This window comes from Podarcis erhardii, assembly GCF_964252035.2.
Source record: "Podarcis erhardii genome assembly, chromosome: 4".
Taxonomy (NCBI): Eukaryota; Metazoa; Chordata; class Lepidosauria; order Squamata; family Lacertidae; genus Podarcis; species Podarcis erhardii.
Window position 1 is genome coordinate 5,457,138 of NC_138508.1, and position 16,763 is coordinate 5,473,900.

Consider the following 16,763-nt stretch of genomic DNA (forward strand, 5'->3'; position numbering starts at 1 on the left):
TCATGACTTACACCATAGGAGCCTACACAACACAAAACACTGTTGCTGTATGTAGGTTTGTTTGTTTTTTATCTTATATTCTGGAAAAGTACATCGAGTTTTTTTCCTTTAATTTTTTGGGGGCCCCCTAAGCTATATCTTGTTTAGCTTATACGTAAATCCGGCACTGCGATGCCTGCTTGTACAGGGGACTTTTGGGGACGGTCTCGCCCCGCAGACCTTGGCCCCGCAATTGCGCTTCTCAGGTGGGGCGCTGCTGATGGAGAACTGCGTGCCCCGGAGCTGTGCTTTGTTCGTACACAAAACGGGACTTCTAGTGTTGCTCCTTCAGCCCTCTGGAACAGTGTTAATTTAGAAAGCCCTGAACAACTTAGGGCCAGGGCACCGCAGAGATCGCCTGAAGCCTTATATTCCAGCTAGTTCACAGAGGTCATCTGCAGCACCCTTGTTGGTCATTCCTCAAGTTCGTGAGCCTTTGGTGTCTTTGGCCTAGCCCTGTGGAACTCTGTGCCACTGGAGATCCAGCAGGCAACTTCTGTGCCAACTTTTAAATCCCTGCTGAAAACTTTTCTGTTCCACCTGCCTTATGCAGGCAATTAAGAAGTCATCCACCAAATAAAGAATGGGGAAAGTTTACAATCTATTTTTTTGGGGGGGGCTATTGTAAACAATTACACACATTGGTAGGATTGACAGAAAACTTGTAGTAATAATTTGAACTACGGAATGATAAAGGATTTATAAGAATAGGGCTATGAAACAGATGCAGAGGGGAAAATCATTATATTAGGATCCACAATATGGGGAGGGGGAGGGAAGTCAAAGGGGATTTTATGTTTTTATTTCGCTTAGAAAATGCAAAAATAAACTTTTTTAAAAAGAGAGATTTCTCTTTTAAAAAAAAGAATACATACTTCACAGGGGTTAACTGATGTATTTCTATAACTTTGTAATTGTTTTTATTGTGTGGTATTATGTTTAATTGCTGTAACCTGCTTTGGTCTATTTTTTATGACACAGCAGAATACAAGTTTTATAAATTTATAAAATGAGAGAGGTTTTTAATCAGGAGGTTGGATGGCTGTCTGTCTACGCTTTTTTGCAATCAAATGGTATGTAAATTTTATGAAATGAAACAAATGAGTAAAACAAACTTCATTAACTTCTGGCTGTGAGGTGGTTTATAAATCTGTTAAATAAATAAACTCCCATGGTGATTCTTTCCAAGAGTGAATTCCAAGGTGCATCTGCCGGAATTGTCAGATTGTGGGCGCCCTTTCCTAAAATCTCCTCCCTGAGGACTTGTCACTTGTGTTCTCTGTAGATTTACTATCACGGGGAGCCGATCAGCGTCAACGTTCACGTGACAAACAACACCAACAAGACGGTGAAGAAGATTAAAATCTCAGGTGAGCCTGGATGCCTCTCGGGGATCACTTACCTTGTGGGTGGGTCAAAGGAACAACCAGGCAAAGGAGAGGTGGCTTGAGTTTTTGGGGCTGCCCCCCGTGACTTGGTTCCAGCCCCAGTATACCTGAAGGAGCGTCTCCACCCCCATCATTCAGCCCAGACATGGAGATCCAGCTCCAAGGGCCTTCTGGCGGTTCCCTCACTGCAAGAAGTGAAGTTACAGGGAACCAGGCAGAGGGCCTTCTCGGTGGTGGCACCCGCCCTGTGGAATGCCCTCCCATCAGATGTCAAGGAAATAAACAACTATCTGTTTAGGGAAGCTTTTAATGTTTAATAGTCTATTGTATTTTAATATTCTCTTGGAAGCCGCCCAGAGTGGCTAGGGAAACCCAGCCAGATGGGCGGGGTATTATTATTAATAATAATAATAATAATACAGTGGTACCTTGAGTTACAAATGACTCAGGTTACAAATGCTTCAGGTTACAAACTCTGCCAACCTGAAAGAGTTACCTCTAGTTGTGAACTTTGCCCCAGGATGAGAACGGAAATTGTGTGCCGGCGAAAGCACGCCTCTAGTTAAGAACTGTTTCAGGTTAAGAACGGACCTCCAGAATGAATTAAGTTCAAAACTAAAGGTATCACTGTAATAATAATAATAATAATAATAATAATAATAATAATAGCATTATTCTGAACAGTGGTTTGCACACCCCACTAAGGAAGATAATAACACAATAACATTCAAAACCACTGATCTAATGTCCTCTCTCTCTCTCTCTCTCTCTCTCTTTCTTTCTTTCTTTCCTTTCATTTGCAGTTCGCCAATACGCAGACATCTGCCTCTTCAACACAGCCCAGTACAAATGTCCCGTCGCAGTGGAGGAAGCAGAGTGAGTATTGTCGTTTGGCTTTCTCCATCCACGTGGGCACCGTGTAGCAGACAGGACTCTGCCCGCAAGGGGCTTACAGTCTGAAGAAGCCCCAGCCAACATGTCCAGGAAGGATATGGGCTGTGATTAAGCAGCGTCTCGAGGGCACCAGGTTGGGGAAGGTTGAGCTGGAGCCTGAGAGGCAAAAGTCACCAGAGGGTTGACTGTGAGGAAGCCAAGCTTGCTTTGATTTTGTTATGAATTGAGGTGAGGACTGTTGGGATACTGCCAGGGAGACAAAGTCCATCATGGCCCCCAAGCCGCCTCCGGACATCCATCGATCTCCCGTAGACAACGCAGTATCATTCAATTAGCGACACGAGCTCCAGAAATAGCTTGCCACATTCCAGAGCTCATGCATGCTCTATCAGCAGAATTCACACAGCGAAAGATGCACGCAGGAGAGCATTATTTACAACTTTATTCAGCGTTGGTCAGAACAAAGAAAACATGACTGCCTGCTTCGGTATGCTCAGGCAGAGAGAGAGAGAAACGAAAGCAAAGACACAACAGAAATATCCTGTGAACAGGAAATACGCAGACTCTGTGACTCACAAAGCCTGCTCCCTTTTAAGGTGGAACGGAAATATCCTAACATCCTCCCCCTTTCCGTGTAACCTGTAGTACCTGTGGTTCAACCCAATTGCAACCTCTGTACGTAAACCTTAAGTTGTTCTCTGTTAACAACCTTAGACAACAGATCAGCAGGAATTTCATTTCCTGGCATGTAGGACACCTGAATGAGTCCTTTCTGAATACACTCTCTTGCACGATGTAGCTTAATCTGCAAGTACTTGGTTCTTTGCTTGGAACTCTCTGAGTTCAGCAAAGCCAAACAGGATCTATTGTCTTGATACACTTGTACAGTATAGGACATTTCACAGAAACCCCAATGTCCTTAAACAGTTGCATCAACCATTCACAATCCATGAGTGAAAATGACAGAGCATTGAGTTCTGCTTCACAGGAACTTAGGCTCACTGTCGTCTGCTTCTTGCACAGCCAGTCAAACAGACAGTGGTTGTACATGTAGCATACTCCAGAAGTGCTTGTACCATCCGTGGTGTCACTTCCAAAACTAGCATCTGCAAAGATTTCAAGACCTCCAGTCTTCTGACTGGTGAACCTCAGCCTGCAGTGCAAAGTCCCTTTCAAATAGCGGGCTATGCGCTTCAGAGCTTTCCAATCCTGAACAGTAGGATTGTTAGCATGTCTGCTAAGCAGGTTAGTGCTTACAGCTGTGTCAGGTCTTGAGCATCTAGCAATGAAATTCAACTTGCCTAGAATGCAAGTGTACAGCGTAGTGTCAGAAAACGCTTCAGCAGTACTATCTACCTGGTAACCTGTCACCAGCGGTGTGTCTGCTGGGTTTGCATCAACCAAATTCAACCTGGTTAATACATCAGCAATTTTCTGTGTTTGGTGTACCAGAAAATTACCTGCTTGGTCCCTCTCCACCTGCAGAGAAAGATAGTTGGATACCTCACCAAGATCCTTCATGTCAAAGTGCTCCTTCAGCTGAGCTAGGGTGCTTTGGTACAAAGCCTGATTCTTCCAAAACATCAGAAGATCATCAACAAAACATAAACAATATAGTTTGTTTTGCCCCTCCTCCTTGACAAACACACACGGATCAGCTTTGCCCTGGTGAAAACCTAGAGAAAGCAATGTCTCAGTGAGTTTTGTGTTCCAACACCTGGCACTCTGCTTGAGACCATATAAGGATTTCCGAAGTTTACAAACCATTCCCTTCTGTATCTGCATTCCTTTTTTTAAAAAAAAATTATTAGCAGGCCAATCACATCACATTATTCAGATCACATTAGTTCCAGATTATACAGCCAAATTTTAAATTTTGTTGAGGGTACCCATACATCAAGCTCCGCACGAGTCCAAAATTCCGGATAACTCCAGGCATCACTTATTTTACTGCATTAATTAGTCAGTTCTATCCAGTTCGATCTGGATAGTCTTTTATTACTTTCTTTCTCATCTTGTTGTAGTCATATATTCCTTTCTTTGCGATCTCTGATGATTCTCACAAGCAGACTGAAAGCTGGTGTCTCTGTGTGGGTTTTGTACTCTTCAAAAGCAATATCTCTCTGGGACAGCCTCTGTTCAACGCTTCCATAAACAAAGTTAATCTTCGGTCTGTCCTTTATTTTTTCTCAGGCTAGCCAAATAAATCAAATAGATCAGGGGGCTTTGTCAGGTCAAACTTACATTCCAACACTCCTTCTTTTTCGAACAATCCTGATTCTCCTCCCCCCTGTCCTTCTTTCTCCGACAAGCCCGTCTTGGTGAGACGCCATTTTTTAACTGCGTCATAAAATTTTTCCACTTTCTCACTGTTCACCAATCTTCTCTCCTGTTGTAATCCATTCCCACACAGTTCTTAAAATCCTGCTTATGATTAGTAAAAACGCGACAATCTTATTTCTTTCTGGGGTGAAGGGTTATTTTTATCACATCGTACAAAGAAAAAAAGGGAGTTTTTCCTCCACCCCCCCTTCGTTCCAAACATACAGTCTCCTGGTGGTAACTCATCAAAAGATTTACTTATCCATCCGTCACTCCTGGTCACAGAGATCCAAAAAACACAGCCCAGTGGGGAATTAACCACACACCGTGGTAGCAGAATACCGGTCGGCCATTTGGGGGACAAACAGAATACTTCACGGTTGAGGAAGGGGAAGGGAGTGGAATACTTGGGAGATAGCACTGCACGCTGCAACATCTTGTTGCAGTTCCCTCCTACTGCAGCCAGGCTTCCTACTGGGAAACATGGCTGCCAGGCAGCTGCAGCGATGTGCAGTCGAGGTTTGAGCCCGCTGCACCTTGTTCTCTTTCTCTCCCCCCCCCCAAATAATCTTTATTAGTTTTCCGGTTACATACTCAACATACACATAATGTGTTGCATTTTACATTTATACTTCCTCCTAAGTGCTGACTTCCCTCCTTCCTTCTTCTGGTTTTTTATATCACATATAATTTTATGGCATTATTTTCGTCCATTTTGTATATTGTTATTTATTTTCCATATTTGTCCATAGTACGGTGGTACCTTGGGATGCGTGTGATGTCATTTTGAGCATCTGCGCATGCGCGAGCGGCAAAAACCGGAAGTAATGCACTCCATTACTTCCAGGTTGCCGCAGAACGCAACCCGAAAGTACTCAACCTGAGGCACATTCAACTCGAGGTATGACTGTATATCCACAAACAAATCAATCCTCCTGTTTATACAATTCTTGTTGTCCGTCTGCATTCATTTACAACTACTGTTAGTTATATTAATCTCTTTATACATTTTGCTTTGCGCCTTGCTGTCTTTCACCCATCTGTGGTTTTATCCCCGTCTCCAGCGACGTGGTGGCTCCCAGCTCCACCTTCTGCAAAGTCTACACGTTGACCCCGTTCCTCGCCAACAACCGGGAGAAGCGCGGCCTCGCCCTGGATGGGAAGCTCAAGCACGAAGACACCAACCTGGCCTCCAGCACACTGTGAGGTTTTTTCCTACCTACCAGCAGTTGGGGAAGGAGGAGGCAGCTGGGTTCCTTTGCTGAGCATACTGCGGGTGGAGTTTGGTGTTTTCTGTTTTCATGTAGCACCCAGAGCTAAGCAGTTAAGAAGGAGAGGCTGCAGGATCAGGCCAGTGGCCCATCTAGTCCAGCATCCTCTTCCCACCAGATGCCCATTACAGGAAATGCGTGAGCAGGGTCCCAGCACAAGAGCCCTTTCCCCAATTGCAACTTGAATTAAGAAAGCTTGTGTGCTGGTCCCGTGGGCTACCCGAGAGGCTAGATCCAAGTCCGGTCCGTGGTCAAAGGTGCAACGTGGAGGCAGTCTGTAGTAGCTGAAGCTGGGTGCGGGGCAGGGAGTTGGGTGAAGTCAGGAAGAGGCTTGCAAGCAGGGAGCCAGGGCGGGTCAGGAGCTCAGGCAGGAACTAGCAACCAACAATGTTGCTCCCGCAACTGGGGACTGGGGCTGGCCGGCTTTTATCTGCCCTGAGGCATAGGGCGGCCCTGATCCTCTGGTGACTCACCTCTCCTGGCCTGGAGGCAAGCACTCCTCCTGCGGGAACTCAGTTCCCTCCGCATCTCTGCCCTGAGCCTCTGCAGCTCAGGAGAGTCTGGAGGGTTACCGGACCCAGAGGCAACCTCAGCTTCCCCTGACGGGGCTGAGAGTGGAGCACCTGCAGGCAATGGGTCCTCTATCACCTCAGGAGCCAGAGCAGACTCAGCTGGTGCCTGCACCTGAGGATCCAGCACAGGTGAGGACCCTTCAGGCTCAAGCCCCAGCCCCGACTCAGCTGGTTCTGGAGGCGGGGAATCCTGCGCAGGCTGGGATTCCTCAGGTTCAGCCTCCGAGTCTGAATCCCAGGCCAACATCTTGATTGCAATTTTCTTTCAAGATCATATCCAATATTATTTTGACCCGTCATCGTGGGGCCCCTAAAAGGTGTGGGGTCCACAGGTCGCTTGCCTGCTCTGCCTATTTGGTAATCTGGGAATGGGAAACGCTCGTTAGAAAAGACCACCCCGGAGGAACGTTGTACAAAGCTCACACAGGTTTCGAACACGGCAGTAATGATAATAATAATTTTTTATTTATACCCCTTCCCTTCCCAGTTCAGAAAACTGGGTTCAGGGCAGCTAACAAATTTAAAACACTTAATTCTAGAAGCAGCATAAAATACAGTATAAAAACATGAATAACAATAAAATTCAAAGTTCAGAAATCAATTTGGGGGAAATCCATCTAATAAGCATTAGATAGTCACCAGGGCTACCTGGCTGAATTGGTCCTACTTGGGCCAGCGAGGAGACCAGGGGAGAATTAGCTGTGGGGTCTCAGAGCAGGCAGTCTTCATAAAAGGGGAGGGGGAGGGAAGAGAAGGGAAATAAAAGATCAGGCTGAATTCAAATTAAAGGCCAGGTGGAATAGCTCTGTCTTACAGGCCCTGTGGAAGGAGGTTAAATCCTGCAGGGCCCTGGTCTCATGGGACAGAGTATTCCACCAGGTCGGAGCCATCACTGAGAAGGCCCTGGCCCTGGTGGAGGATAGTCTGACTTCCTTAGGGTCCAGGACCTCTAAACTATGGTTATTCATGGACCTTAAGGTCCTCTGCGGGGCAGACCAGGAGAGGCGGTGCCGTAAATACGAGGGCCCTAAGCCACAAACGATCACTTTGACTCCATGCTCTTTTTCACACTCTCACTCCTCCAGGTTGAGAGACGGCGCCAACAAGGAGGTCTTGGGCATCATTGTCTCCTACAAAGTGAAAGTGAAGCTGGTGGTCTCTCGCGGCGGGTGAGTGCTGCTCAGTTCTGCAAAGTGCCATAATGCCTTCTTTCCGCTTTGAGGGATTTGGGGAGAGCTCCGAATCGCTCCTCCGGGTCCCTCTTCCCTGGAGTCCACAATCCCTGGCAGCAGCCCTAGAGACAGCCTCCTAAGGATGCCCCATTGAACTTGAGGGGCGGGCATCTAAATAACAGCTGTGTGGTGGCCAGGGAATTCCGACCCAGCAATTCCGCATGCTCCCATGTGCCGATGAGCCACCAAGCCAGTTGGGTAACCCCGCCCCCTTGCGTCATGCCCCACGCCACCCCCAGTGATGCCCTCTGTCTTGGTGGCGGCACCAGGAGATCTGCGCCATGAGGCTCCGCAAACCGGAGGCTCCAAAACGGTGTGGGGTTGTCGAGCTTGCACGCAAATCCCAGTCCCCTTGACTGTGCCGCTGTGATTGTCGCAACCTCTAACCAATTCTCTCCATCTCCTTTGATAACACCAGCCTGCTGGGAGACCTTGCCTCCAGGTAACGCCCTCAGACTCCGCCTGCTGCGGCTGACCGTGGCCCCCACCCCAACCCAGCATGCTTGGGGAGCCCCCCCACCCCACTTTTCTCATCTTCCGCTCGACATCTTTTTCTCCTTTTTATTTTGCCATCTCCGTCATTTCTCTTCCTCCATCAGAAGTTTTCGTTTTGCACTTGGACCCCTCCAAGCTGCCACATCAGACCAGCCTCAACACCCCACCCGGTGCCCCTCCAGATACTGGTTCTCTAGTCCAGGGGTCGGCAAAAAAATTTAGCCGTGGGCTGGTCCACTTGTGGCAGGGAGCTGGAAGAAGAGGCGACAGGGGCAAACAGTCAGCCCCAACTTCTGCACTTACCTTCCCAGGGGCTGCCACCGTCGCTGCTGCTTCTCGTGAGTAGGCAGAGCAAGCGCGTCCGCTCTGCTCTCTGGCCCACAGGAGCACCAGGGCGGCGGTGGCGGATGAGGAGGGAAGATGATTGGCGTGAAAGGGCTGGATAGGAGAGGGGCTGCTTAAAATGGCGCTCAGCCAGCTCAGTCCAGCCTCCTTCCTCCTCCATGTTGCAAAATATGAGTCAGCAATATCAGAAGCAACACGATGCCCAGAAGCAATAGCAATCTGAAAAACTCTATGGAATAAATCAAAACGTCAAAACTAACAAACCGAAGTCTCTGAAAGTCCTTAAATGAATCACGGTGCCAGACTTTACCCAGCGGAGAGCAAGCTGTGAAGCTTTGTATAATCAATAATTTGCCCAATTCTGATGTTCAGCTCTGAACTCTGCTGAACGGACAGTCCGCCGGGTGGATCCTGAAGGCCATTGGGCCTGATCCAGCCCGCGGACCTTAGTTTGCCGACCCCTGCTCTAGTCCAACCCTCTTCAGTGGACGAATCTGGGAGCCCCTACATGGCAGGTGGCCATCTGAGCACTTTGAAAGCTCCAAGGAAGGAGAATTCACCTCCTCTTAGGAGAGTCGGTTGCGCCGTCTGAAAAAACCTCTCACCGCGTGGCTCTGCTGAAGGTATCTCCACAAATCCTGCAGCTGTGCCGTCACCTTATGGTAGCTCGTAATGCAATCCTGTAGCTCTTGGAATCATAGAGTTGGAAGGGACCTCCAGCGGCCATCTAGTCCACCCCCTGCAGTGGAGGAATCACAACTAAATCATCCAGGGCAGATGGCCACCCAGGCCCCCTTTGGGGAAAAAAACCCTCCAGGGAAGGAGACCCCCCTAACTTCCAAGGGAGTCCATTCCGTGGTCAAACAGCCCTCCCCACCAGAAAGTTATTCCTAAGGTTCAGTGAGAATCTCTTTTCTTGCAATCGGCTTAAAATTCCCTTCCATCCCCAACCAAGGCCTTTTGTGGCCTTCCCAGAAGGATTTATGTGTTGGAAGCCACCCAGAGTGGCTGGGGCAACCTGGCTAGATGGGTGGGGTATTAATAACAGTAATAGAAAGTTAAAATTGGAAGGAGATAATATAATGTATGTAAAAATCCCGAACTCGAATAAAACTTCAATAATAATAATAATAATAATAATAATAATAATAATATGGTTTTCCACCATTGGCAACAAGATGGGGTCTGGGTCTGATCCAGCACAACTCTCTCTAGATACATAAAGGGGAACAGGCAAATTCATGGAGCTCTTTATGGATGGCCAAATGAAGAACAGGAGGACACAAAAAGGGCTCACTTGTGGCCCATCCTGCTCTCCCGGGGGCCAGCCAGATGCTCCATAGGGAAACCCGTAAGCAAGATTCAAACCCAGGATCAAACTCCCCTCCTGCAGTTTCCAGCAAGTGGTATTCAGAAGCATTGCTTCCTCCAGCTGTGAAGAAGAGCCTGGCCGTCCTAGTTAGTAGCCATTGATAGCCCCCCTCCATGAAATGGTCCAGTCCTCTTTTAAAGCCATCTAGGTTGGCGGCCACCACTGTGCTTCCTGTGGCAGGGAGTTCCGCAGATCAACTGTGTGCAGAAGTGCTTTCATTTATCCGTCCCAAATCTTCCAGCCTTCAGCTTCATTGGACGCCCATGAGTTTCCACGTCTTGTCCTCCCACCCAGAGGTGTTCCGGGTGCAAATGCTCCAAACCTCTTGCTTTTCCTGGCTTGAGAGCAGTACATGTGAAAAGGATCTAGGAGTCTTGGTTGACCACAAACTTGACATGAGCCAACAGTGTGATGCGGCAGCTAAAAAAGCCAATGCAATTCTGGGCTGCATCAATAGGAGTATAGCATCTAGATCAAGGGAAGTAATAGTGCCACTGTATTCTGCTCTGGTCAGACCTCACCTGGAGTACTGTGTCCAGTTCTGGGCACCACAGTTCAAGAAGGACACTGACAAACTGGAACGGGTCCAGAGGAGGGCAACCAAAATGGTCAAAGGCCTGGAAACGATGCCTTATGAGGAACGGCTAAGGGAGCTGGGCATGTTTAGCCTGGAGAAGAGGAGGTGAAGGGGTGATATGATAGCCATGTTCAAATATATAAAAGGATGTCACCTAGAGGAGGAAGAAAGGTTGTTTTCTGCTGCTCCAGAGAAGCGGACACGGAGCAATGGCTCCAAACTACAAGAAAGAAGATTCCACCTAAACATTAGGAAGAACTTCCTGACAGTAAGAGCTGTTCAACAGTGGAATTTGCTGCCAAGGAGTGTGGTGGAGTCTCCTTCTTTGGAGGTCTTTAAGCAGAGGCTTGACAACCATATGTCAGGAGTGCTCTGATGGTGTTTCCTGCTTGGCAGGGGGTTGGACTCGATGGCCCTTGTGGTCTCTTCCAACTCTATGATTCTATGATTCTATGATTCCTCGCTGTCTCCAGCAGATTTCGCTTTTGAGAGGTTCCTCCCGTTCCAGGGGCTCAGCATCCTCTCTCAGCCACCCTGATTCATTGATGACAGCAGGCAGCATAAAACTGAGATGCTGCAGCGAGTTAAGGGCTCAAGTCCCAAGAAGATGCATCCCCAAAAGCAGCTCCCTCTGATCAGCTGGGTGCATCTTGATCTCAGATCTATGCAGCAAGAGAGATTTAGCTCAATGCCGCCTCCTGCTGGCAGAGAACAGCCAGCCCATTATTTTCCTCTCCTGGGCAATAACTTTACACTTGTACTCCATTGGAACTGAATTTGCAGAATCATGGAAGTTGTAGAGTTGGACGGGACCAGTTGCATGATGGGCGCCATTTATTTATTAACAACTTTTATATATCCCTCGACCGTCAGAAGACTTCAAGGCAAAAGCACAGCGTAAAACATTTAAATCGTGGATTACAACCCCGCACACAGTTACAAACCGGTGTTTATAAGCATTCGGAAGGCGATTTCAAAAATCAACTCTAGCTAAAAAGAAATAAAAAGCCTGTGATGTCCATGTGTCTGGACAGGCTTAGCTCAGGTGATTAGAGCGTGGTGCTGATATTGCCTAGGTTGCAGGTTCGATCCCCGCATGGGACAGCTGCATATTCCTGCGTTGAAGGGGGTTGGACTAGATGACCATTGGGGACCCCTTACAACTCTACAATTCTATGATTCTGTGGTTCAGGGTGGATAAAAGAAAGTACTTCTTCACGCAACACAATGAGAAAAGTCATCTAAAAGAAAAAAATGACAGCAATAGTTTAAGACTTTCAAAAAGTTAGCAATAGACTAATTCAAACTCAATGTTCTAGACATCTGGCTAGGCTTGTCCAAACAAAAGCTGAAAAGGGCACCGCGAAAATGCCTTCCTCGCGTCAACAGGCAGGGAGTTCCAAAGTGCAGGTGCCGCCATACCAAACAATCAAGTTACAGTGGTACCTTGGTTCTCAAACTTAATCCGTTCCAAAACCAAATTGTTCCAAAACCAAGGCGCGCTTTCCCATAGAAAGTAATGCAAAAGGGATTAATCCGTTCCAGACTTTTAAAAACAACCCCTAAAACAGCAATATAACATGGATTTTAATATCTAACGAGACCATTGATCCATAAAATGAAAGCAATAATCAACGTACTGCAGTCACACAATCAATCAATCAATCAATCAGTAGCTGAACTGGGTTCCACACAGTCACAAAGACGAAACAAAAAAAGCCGCAAAAACGCAAAATAAATAGCAAAAACAGGCAGACCTCAGCGTAACACTCAAAACGGAGCACGTTCGGATTCCAAAAAAGGTTTGCAAACCGGAACACTTAACTTCTGGGTTTTACAGTGTTTGGGTTCCAATTTGTTTGAGTACCAAGGCGTTTGAGAACCAGGGTACCACTGTATTGACTTTTGGAACTGCAACCCCCCCCCCCAATCCCAGCAAAGCAGTCCCCCTCCTCCTTGTTCAAGCCCCTCACAGCTATTCAGTCGTGGTCCCAAACATCTGGGGGTGCTGCAGGCTGCAGAAGGCTTCGCTAGAGCCTGAGCAAACTAACTCGGACTGTTTTGGGGCGCTCCTTGGGGCTGCTCACTCTCTTGTCTCTCTTTCCAGCGACGTGGCGGTGGAGCTGCCATTCACCCTCATGCACCCCAAACCCAAGGAGGAACCTCTGCAACGGGATGGTGAGTTGAGTGTCTGCCACACTCCGCAAGGGGGCTCTGCTTGGCGGGGGTCTCGTTGGTGTGGGAATGTTCAGGGTGGCAGGAGAGGATAGATTGTTTATTAATATCCTTCCTAACTGGCGCTAGCAAGTTCTATAACTCAGCAGTGTTTTACATTCCCCCTTTTTACATGCACAGCAGATTGGTTGCAGGCTCGTGTGGGCCTCTCACTATTATACAATTCAGTCTGTCTCAGATTGAATTGTACATTCCTGGTAAGTTGCATGGCAAGTTCCCACCCCCCAGCCCACCCCACCCCCCGTGGAAATAATGACATATGACACAATTATTAAGGTTAATGGGCTAAATAAGGCCACAACTTTCTTGGTTACAGGTGATGAGCGGTATTGGCTTAGGCATTGGTCGTAACCGACTATATCCGGCTTCAGCACGTCCGCTTGAAGTCCAGCAAGGGTTAACCACCAGTAGGGGGAGTCCTGCTGATGCACATCAACAGGGAGAAATGTAAAGTATTGCACTTGGGCAAAAAAAATGAGAGGCACAAATACAAGATGGGTGACACCTGGCTTGAGAGCAGTACATGTGAAAAGGATCTAGGAGTCTTGGTTGACCACAAACTTGACATGAGCCAACAGTGTGACGCGGCAGCTAAAAAAGCCAATGCAATTCTGGGCTGCATCAATAGGAGTATAGCATCTAGATCAAGGGAAGTAATAGTGCCACTGTATTCTGCTCTGGTCAGACCTCACCTGGAGTACTGTGTCCAGTTCTGGACACCACAGTTCAAGAAGGACACTGACAAACTGGAACGTGTCCAGAGGAGGGCAACCAAAATGGTCAAAGGCCTGGAAACGATGCCTTATGAGGAACGGCTAAGGGAGCTGGGCATGTTTAGCCTGGAGAAGAGGAGGTTAAGGGGTGATATGATAGCCATGTTCAAATATATAAAAGGATGTCACATAGAGGAGGGAGAAAGGTTGTTTTCTGCTGCTCCAGAGAAGCGGACACAGAGCAATGGTTCCAAACTACAAGAAAAAAAATTCCACCTAAACATTAGGAAGAACTTCCTGACAGTAAGAGCTGTTTGACAGTGGAATTTGCTGCCAAGGAGTGTGGTGGAGTCTCCTTCTTTGGAGGTCTTTAAGCAGAGGCTTGACAACCATATGTCAGGAGTGCTCTGATGGTGTTTCCTGCTTGGCAGGGGGTTGGATTCGATGGCCCTTGTGGTCTCTTCCAACTCTAGGATTCTATGATTCTAACTAGGAACTCCCCCAGGGTCACCGATAGGGGGCATGCCTTAGGCCCTCACCTCCCTATGCTTCGGATAGGGCCACGCCCCCCAGAATCCTTTAATGGACTACCCTTCAATATGTGGGGCAGGTGATGGCGCTACCTCCCCTCTTCCATCTACAGAACTATACCAATGCCTAGCCGCCAGTACCAAGAAAGTGATGATTTGCTATGAGGTATTCAAAAACCAAGTGGCTGGTGCCAATTTGCCAAGTGGGAAAAATTCCTACCAGGCCCCTCAACGGCGACCAACCAAGGTTCCATAGCAAAGTCTAAGAACGAGAACCTTATAGGGAGGGAGGGTGGGAAAAGCAGGAATAGCTGGCAGGTGGCAAAGAGGGAGATCCCCGGCCGCGTCCTGCTTTAAACAAGGCAGGCCACACCCCCACAGCCAGCTGATTAGCTGGCCAGGAGGTGATGTGGCCGGGAATCCCCTCAATCATGCGGGGGCTGGGGCCGTGAAGCCCACAACTCCACCTCCTCCGAAAGGTGGAGTGGCTTTCCCTTTAATCCCTCTTAAAAGAAAAAAGACACGACAATCTTATTTAAAGTCAATAAAAGAAGTTTACATCAGTTCACAGTTGGATTCCTGAAGGCAGGCTTAGTTACAAATATGTACATGTGGATCTACCCCATATGGGGGAATAATCCCAGTGCTTCTGCTAGCTAGCAGAGCACTCCTAGCTAAAAAGCTGGTCCAACGAAGATTGAAGTGAAAAAGGGAGAGAGTTCTGGGTGACTCGTCCTTTTGTTACCTGGACTGGTAAGGTCACACCCACCTCTAGTCACATGCAGGGGAAAGGGATGCTCAAGCCCAAGAGGAACAGGAAGTTTCGACTGGCTGGACCAACATCCCCTTGCATGTCCACTCTAGGAAAACAAGGAATGTTGTACTTGACTGCTCCCAGCAGATTACATCCCACAGTTGGGAGCATCTCGCTTTGGAAGGACCCAGTTTCAGCCATGAGGCTGGAAGCCCGAACTTGTTCCACGGCAGCGCGGTTGTTAGGACGGAGCTTGTGCATCGACGGGACCTGTGCCCCAGAGCAGCCTTCCCAATGTCAACCGGCAGGGAGTTCCAACGTTTAGGTCCTGCCATACCAAAGGACTGAGTTCTTCCAAACGGTAGAACGAGCCAGTTTCACAGGCTTCGGACTCCATCTATTGTTGGACTACAACTCCCATCATTCCTAGCTAGCAGGACCAGTGGGGAGGAATGATGGGGGCTGGTACCCCCCCCCAAAAAAGCTCAATAACTCTGGGCAATTTCTCCTCTAAAAATTTATTTGTTGCGGTCCCCAAAAATACATGAGGGGGTGCTATACACAGGAAAATATGGCAAACAGTGGACGCTTGGGTTGTGAATGTGATCTGTGCGGGAGGCACATTCGCAACCCGCAGTGTTCACAACCCGCCGCGTCTGTGCATGTGTGGGTTTCAATTTGGCACTTCTGCGCATGTGCAAAGTGCAATTTTGCACTTCTCTGCATGCGAGGCTGCCGAAACCCAGAAGTAACCCGTTCTGGTACTTTGGGTTTTGGCGAGTCCGTAACCCCCCCCCCCCCAAAAAAAACAACGTAACCTGAAGCGTCTGTAACCCGAGGTATGACTGTACTGTGATCCTTTTATTTGAGTCCTTTGAGTATAGGGCGGTATATAAATTCTTAATAATAATGATGGTGATGATGATGTTGGGGAAATAATGGCTGACTTCCGGCGCTCGATAAAACTAACCGTTTCCCCCGATTCCGTTTGTTCAGTTCCAGAAAATGAAGCTCCGATTGACACAAATCTCATAGAGCTTGATACGAAGTAAGCCGGACTCACTGTGGGGGGAGGACGATGGGGGGCGGGGACGTCCACATGGGGAATCCTGCATCCTTTGCATGTCTCTCCATCATCTGCATGTAGCTCGATAGGGAGTCACTTCACTTCCTCCGCATGCCGCTCGCTAACCGACTAACTTGCCATCCTCCATGGAAAGGTCTGCGGCAGCCTCTTTCTAACGCTCTTGCATGTAACACGAAATCTGCATTTTTTTCTTCTCTTTCCCCCCCCTCCCTTCCTTTGCATGTTCCCAACCATCGCCTCTTCTGCATGTCCCACGGAGCAGGAAAAACACAGTAAGAGCTCTCCTAATCTCTGCCTTTGCTCAGCGGTTGCTTCTGTGTTCCCTTGGGCAGGGCGAATCCTGCACTGCAATCGGGTTGGGCTAGATGACCTGGAGAGGTCCCTTCCACCGCTACAATTCTTGGGCTGTGCCCAGGCTTGCTGCTTCTGAGCAGAAAGTGGCCTGAGAGAAGCTCTGCGCCTGACACTTTCGCCCCTGACTTTTCACCTTTGATCCAACAGGCTTTGCAGGTTTCGGAAACAAACCGAAAACATGCAGCACCTGTTTGAGCAGAGGCGAAGCATCGGTTAGATCTTGCAGCTTGACTTCGCTTGCTCAGGTTTCTGGTAGGACAGAAATTTGGGGGTTGGGGCAAATAATCTCTCCCCCCCCCACACACCCAATTCAGGAGACGTCATAGAACAGCCCAGACAAATTCTTATCAGGGTGCACAAAAGTTTGCTAAAAGTTTCATAAGGAAACAAAGAAAGTTTCTCAATGGGAAAGGAGGAGAGGAAGACCACAATTTTATATCATGTTTCCCAGTCTCTGTCTGGGTGCCTCCAGATGGGGGTTATTATGGGATGGGGGCTCCTCCTGCACTCAGGGGTCTGCAGTGCCCACAATATATTGTTGTCATCAAAACGCACGTATTTCCCCCAGTTCATCTGGATTTAG

At 48.1% G+C, this 16,763-nt stretch overlaps 1 protein-coding gene and 1 long non-coding RNA gene across 4 annotated transcripts in view; both read left to right on the plus strand.

Annotated features, from left to right (window-relative positions):
- Window positions 1–16,763, plus strand: part of ARRB1 (arrestin beta 1) — a 135,665-nt gene that overhangs the window by 110,698 nt on the left and 8,204 nt on the right. For 2 of the 3 annotated variants that reach the window (XM_081860551.1, XM_081860549.1), the window contains exons 9-15: window positions 1,325–1,409; window positions 2,231–2,303; window positions 5,708–5,845; window positions 7,572–7,655; window positions 8,137–8,160; window positions 12,615–12,685; window positions 15,736–15,787. In XM_081860551.1, the coding sequence (XP_081716677.1) occupies window positions 1,325–1,409; window positions 2,231–2,303; window positions 5,708–5,845; window positions 7,572–7,655; window positions 8,137–8,160; window positions 12,615–12,685; window positions 15,736–15,787 (527 nt within the window). The remainder of the gene's footprint in view (window positions 1–1,324; window positions 1,410–2,230; window positions 2,304–5,707; window positions 5,846–7,571; window positions 7,656–8,136; window positions 8,161–12,614; window positions 12,686–15,735; window positions 15,788–16,763) is intronic. The other variant, XM_081860550.1, reaches the window with a different exon arrangement.
- On the plus strand, window positions 9,682–12,210 carry LOC309341372. The gene is made up of 2 exons (XR_014156275.1): window positions 9,682–10,278; window positions 10,981–12,210. It is a non-coding gene; the product is annotated as an uncharacterized lncRNA (long non-coding RNA).